This window comes from Chaetura pelagica, unplaced genomic scaffold, assembly GCF_000747805.2.
Source record: "Chaetura pelagica isolate M959 unplaced genomic scaffold, ChaPel_1.0 scaffold2, whole genome shotgun sequence".
NCBI lineage: Eukaryota > Metazoa > Chordata > Aves > Apodiformes > Apodidae > Chaetura > Chaetura pelagica.
The window spans coordinates 207,273-212,567 of record NW_009952796.1 but is presented as its reverse complement, the minus strand read 5'-3'; the positions used below and the strand labels follow the sequence as shown (position 1 = coordinate 212,567).

The 5,295-nt window shown below is 35.1% G+C and overlaps 1 protein-coding gene across 1 annotated transcript in view; it reads right to left on the bottom strand.

The window, feature by feature from the left end:
- The window catches only part of PPP2R5A (protein phosphatase 2, regulatory subunit B', alpha), a 26,952-nt gene extending 24,835 nt beyond the window's left edge, over positions 1-2,117 (bottom strand). Inside the window, exon 1 of the mRNA XM_009994717.1 lies at positions 1,923-2,117. Within this exon, the coding sequence (XP_009993019.1) occupies positions 1,923-2,048 (126 nt within the window). The 5' untranslated portion in view covers positions 2,049-2,117. The remainder of the gene's footprint in view (positions 1-1,922) is intronic.
- Between the last annotated feature and the right edge of the window lie 3,178 nt (positions 2,118-5,295).

Genomic DNA, 5,295 nt, shown 5'->3' with positions numbered 1-5,295 from the left:
AGACAAAGGGCTTTGGAAAGAAATTAGCTCTGCTTCTGCCACTAACACCATTCTGACTTTAAGTGAATTTTTGTAGTTTGTTCATCCTTTACTACCAATCATATGATAGCTGGGTTTCATTAAGGCTGATTTCTACTTTTTTTGTCCCAAAAACACTATCCTTCAAACTCAGCAAAAAAACTCAAATGCATTCTTCTTTAAATGTAGTAACACTGAGTAATCTTAAATTTAAAAGCAAACAAACAACAAAAAAACACAACTCTTCTAATAGAACTCTCATAGAAGCCTGACATACTGTTGTTTGGAGGGAGAAACCCATCCAGAGTTCTTTCTGAAAGCTGGTACTTAGTCCTAATTCACAGCAGAGACCTTTTCTGCTGCCAGTTGCCAGGGAGACTAGAAATACTATTCAGGCTTGGAGAGTTCTTTTGTCTCAAGCTCTGAAAAAGCTCTCACTGAGCATTTTAAGGCCTCCTTAATTTTCTGTCATTTTAGGGGAGAAAAGGAGATAGAAATTTGTTATGGAAGGAAAAACAAGCATCCACAGAGCCAAATCATTTGCACAACAACAACAACCTCAAAAGAACATCTCAACAACACCTTATCTCCAAGAAAAGAAAACAACTCTAATATAAAAGAAGATCTCCCTTCAACAAGTATGCTGGGCTAGTTAGTATACTCTTTCTTCTAACAAGAGGCCATAGAGGGTAAGCAGAGTAAGAAAATACTGCAATGATTCAGGCTTGCTGCCACCAGCAGTGAAAATAAAAGCAGCCAAAGAAGAAGTGGGCATACTCTGTTCTATATTATCTGGTGTAAAAAAACATTTAGGACAGATACACAGGTCCTTTAAAACCAGACAAAAAGCCATAGTGTCCTAGAACTCTTTTAAAACTGAATAAGCATCTGGTGAAACAACAGAATGGCAAAACTTCGACGCTTATTTATACTTAAGCTCTGATCTTCCATATCAGCAGCTTGCAGAAAAAGAAAACAACCAAAACCCAAACAAAAACGTTTAGAAAAGTCAGCTGGAACTCTATAGAAAACTACAAAAGTCCTAGGCTGTATGTTTGAACTGGTCTTCTACTTTTAAAGACAGCTTTGTGCCCATGTAAACCTAACCAAAATTTACAGAATCTTTAGCTTAATTACACAGGCACTAAATACATTCTTTTCAAATTTCAAATGTTTAGAAAAAGCAGTTTTAAAATATTTCGGATTACTGTCACATGTTCTTCAGTTGCATTCTGTGTACATGGAGCATAGGCAACTCCAAATCATCACTGACACAGCATTTGAAAATGCATACAAAAAACCTGGGAAAGTCAGCAGATAATGACCACAAGTATTTTCTTGCTTATTCAACAAGCCATTTGTAGAAATTGCACAGTACAAATAATCCAGTGGTTTACAACTTAAGCAAACCACTTAGACTACTCTAGCCCAGCTCTCCAAGGCCGAAACAGTAACAGACACATAAAGTATTTAAAAAATAGGGTAGCCTTCTTATACTGATAAACCTTTCAGTTGACACTAGCACCCACAAGAATCTTTACCAGAAACCTTTAGCCTGTCACCCCATTGCCATTCTTAAATAACCAAAGACAAGCAGCACCAAAATATTTCCAAATGTTAAACAAGAACAACTTCAAAGCTTACTCAGGCTGCAAGCATCTGCAATATACCAGTTCTTTAATTTTAATTACCCTGAATACACCATATTTATTAAAACTTACAAGTAGCTTGTTTGTTTTTACAAGCCTTCTAAACAATCTAGTAAGCCAAGTTATCATTAATGAATTATATTTTCAAAGCAGAATAACTAACAGCAATTCTGAGTTAGATGTCATCACAGCCATAAATTATTAATTTATGACATTTTATTAAAATTCAAAGCGTAACAAAAGCATTCTACTTACCATTTTCACTATGTCAGCATAAGCTGATTCAACAATCACTCCACGATTTGTTGAGACATATTCCACCAGTTCATTCAGTGTTGCTCTCTTAATTTCTTTGCTTTTCAGGTCTGAAACAGAGTCCATGAAGTCAAAGAGCACACAACACTGTTGCAACTTCTGACAAAAAAGATCTTGCTGTTCATTGAAGGTGGCATCTACAAAAGAACACAAACAAACCGATACTTAAGGATGTAGAAGCAAACTCAGGATTTCTAAATCTATTTTGTTGGCTAATATTTGCCTAGCTATCAGGTTTCTACTATGGGCAACGATATGCTCTGTAGCATACAGCAAACTAATAAGCAATATTCTCAAAACTGAAAACATCTGTTGAAGTATGTTAGAGTGAGAAACCCACTGTTCACCATTTGTTTCATGGGAGAAATAATGGATAAATATGTGGCAGTAAACACATTTACAGAAAGCAAATTCCTGAATTAACTTAATTTGAAATACATAGACACTCATAAGTATCAACACTCTCCCTCATCAAAAGTCATGTACAGAAGTAGGGCATTGTACCAACCTTTCATTCATCCGATTTGTCTCATTCTGTTCCCTAATCCTTTATTATGTAACCTGCTTAAATGCTGCAAAATCTGCTTTGAAGGAACCTTGTCTTTCTATAGCAGTGCAAAATACTTCACATACTTTTGACATCAGGTGATGAATGTTTCCCTTAAAAATCAACTCCAATATTTTAAAAGAATTAATCTTGAATTTTTATGCTTCAGTCTAATTTATTAGAATTTTAGTCATGAAATGGTTTCCAGCTTTTTTGGTTTATTAAGACAACATGTTTGGCTATGACTTGGCATCTTCATTTGAATGAAGTTTCTCTGATAAGCAAAATTCCTGTTAGCATTTCACATAAGCTCTAAAAAGAGATGAATTATTAAGTACTGTACACTTAAAAAAAATTAATACATCCTTAAAATATTGTAGCTGTTAAAAAGTTGCATGATCACAACAAAAGCAGCATGGTTTTAACTGACAAATTGGTTTAGTGCATCTGGGTTTTTTTATTTGTTTGTTGGGGTTCTAAGCCACTCTGGCAACAACACTTTACATCATTTATCAGTCAGTTGAGATTTCACTTGTTTTGGTGAAGAATTATTTCCAGTTTTATCTGTGAATAAAGAATGCTCTCCCCCTGAAGAATGTGAGACCTCTCTGTAGCCAGACTACTAATTCCTCAGAATCATTCATTCATAGCAGTATTGAAATTAGCACTATTTCATCGTAAGCAAATTATCAAGACAAGAAAAAAGCACCTCCTCATAAAACTGAGTATTGAAAAATCTTGTCTCACTTTAGAAACTGAATAAATAAAAAAATCATGTTTCACTTGACTGTTTTAGGATTATCCTAATTAAACACACTTAAAATTAAGTTCATAAGTTTAACAACTCCCACACTCTGATAATGCCAGTTCCTCAAGTTTCTTATCTAAACACCTTCCATCTACTGGCTGGAACAACAACAGTCAGTGGTTTTAATATTCAAGAACTTTCTGGTAAAATTCTTTAGTTTCCATAAGCAAAAAGTGATTGTTAAAATGGACTGAAATGCCTCCACCATAATCACAACTGCTCTCTGTGCCCTGAAAGTTCAAATACCAGAAAATTGCATTGTATTATATTCCCTTTCCCTATCTGACAGTTATGATCCTATTAGCTGAGCATAACAACTTCATGAGCTTTTGAAAAAGCTAGCAATTACTACTCCCTCACAAAGAACAATTCATACTTCAGAATGTTAATTCTGAGCTTTAAACGATTTTTCTTTTGAATAAAAATCCTGCAAGATGCTCATTTCACTCAGATAACTACAAAGAGATTAATAGTTACACCCTGCAAGATAATGAACATCAGCTGTAAAAACATTTGTAAGTTACATAACATTTCTGCTCAGAGCTTCTAATATTCTTCAGCAGATTACATGAGTAAGTATTGTATCATAGCAACAAGGCAGTAACACTGACATGCTGAGGATAAAATCCAAAAAGCCTAAATTAAGGAATCAACAGAGGGGGGCAGCTGTGGTTTTTTTGCCACTAGCCCCAAGCTGACAGCCAGACTCAAACAGGAATCAAACCTACTCCTATTTTTCCTCACTACAAACTTAATTTTATTCCAAGTTACAAAATCCCTGCAGCAAGGCACAGCTAATACTGTCTATTTATTTGATATTAAATAAAATGTAGTGTCACTAACCAAAATTTACCTAGAAATTTCAAAGACCAGCAGAAAGCATCTGAATGGTCCTAAGGGAGGTTTAAACAGACTAAAGTCCTAAGGTTAAAAAAAAGTAACAAGAATTCAGACAACATAATCAAATGACTTAGTACCTTCCCTAGAATAAAGAAATCCCCACATTAGCCACTAATTAGACATTAGAGTAACACATATCACCTTCCTCCTGCCATGCATCACCAGTCCATTTCATTGGCAATGTGATCTGTCTTAATTAAAAATGCTTTCTCAAACAAAAAACCCATCCACTAATCTGTTACTCTTATTATTTGAAGTAAACCCAAGAAAGTACCTTCTTCTACACATACATCCACTCTGCATACTTAAGTGGAATCACAAAATAAAGACATCTGTGAGAGACGAAAAATATGTGCAACCATGGCAATAAATAAGTAACAAGAAAGCCAGTTGTGTTGTATCAGCACTGCCTTCATGTTCTCAATCCTTGCCTGACATACAGCACATTTACCCTGGGAATGTGACGAGAGGTACCATGGGAACTATCAAGTGATTTGGGAAAGTTTGTTTGTCAGATAGTGCTCTTAACTTTGAGCCTTGTCTTTTAACTGTCTTTATCCCAAGTACCATGGAAGCTAGACAACTCTGTATCATAATAAAATCATACTGCAGTAGGTAATTCCAGTTAGACTAATAGAACAATTTTGGTTGGAAAATGCCTTTAAGATCATCAAACCGATCTGTTAACCTAGCATGCTGCAAATTCTACCACTATACCATGTCCCTAAGTACCACATCTACACGTCTTTTAAATACCCCCAGTGATGGTGACTCCACCGCTTCTCTGGAACTATGTATAAAATACACTTTGCCACCATAACTGCATCAACATCAGAGCTTTTTGCCTTGGTAGTTTAGTAATACATGGCAAGACTTTTAAACCAGTTTCAATTTAAAATCTGTCAAGATTTGCACCATCTACCTGAAGTTCTTTTCTTTTCTTCAAATTCACTAAATACCATAAAGACTATAGAAGGCAGTGAATGCTTCAATAAAACAACCATGCTGACAAGCTGTATTTTGAAGCTGGAGGGGGCAATAATAAATAAATAAATAAA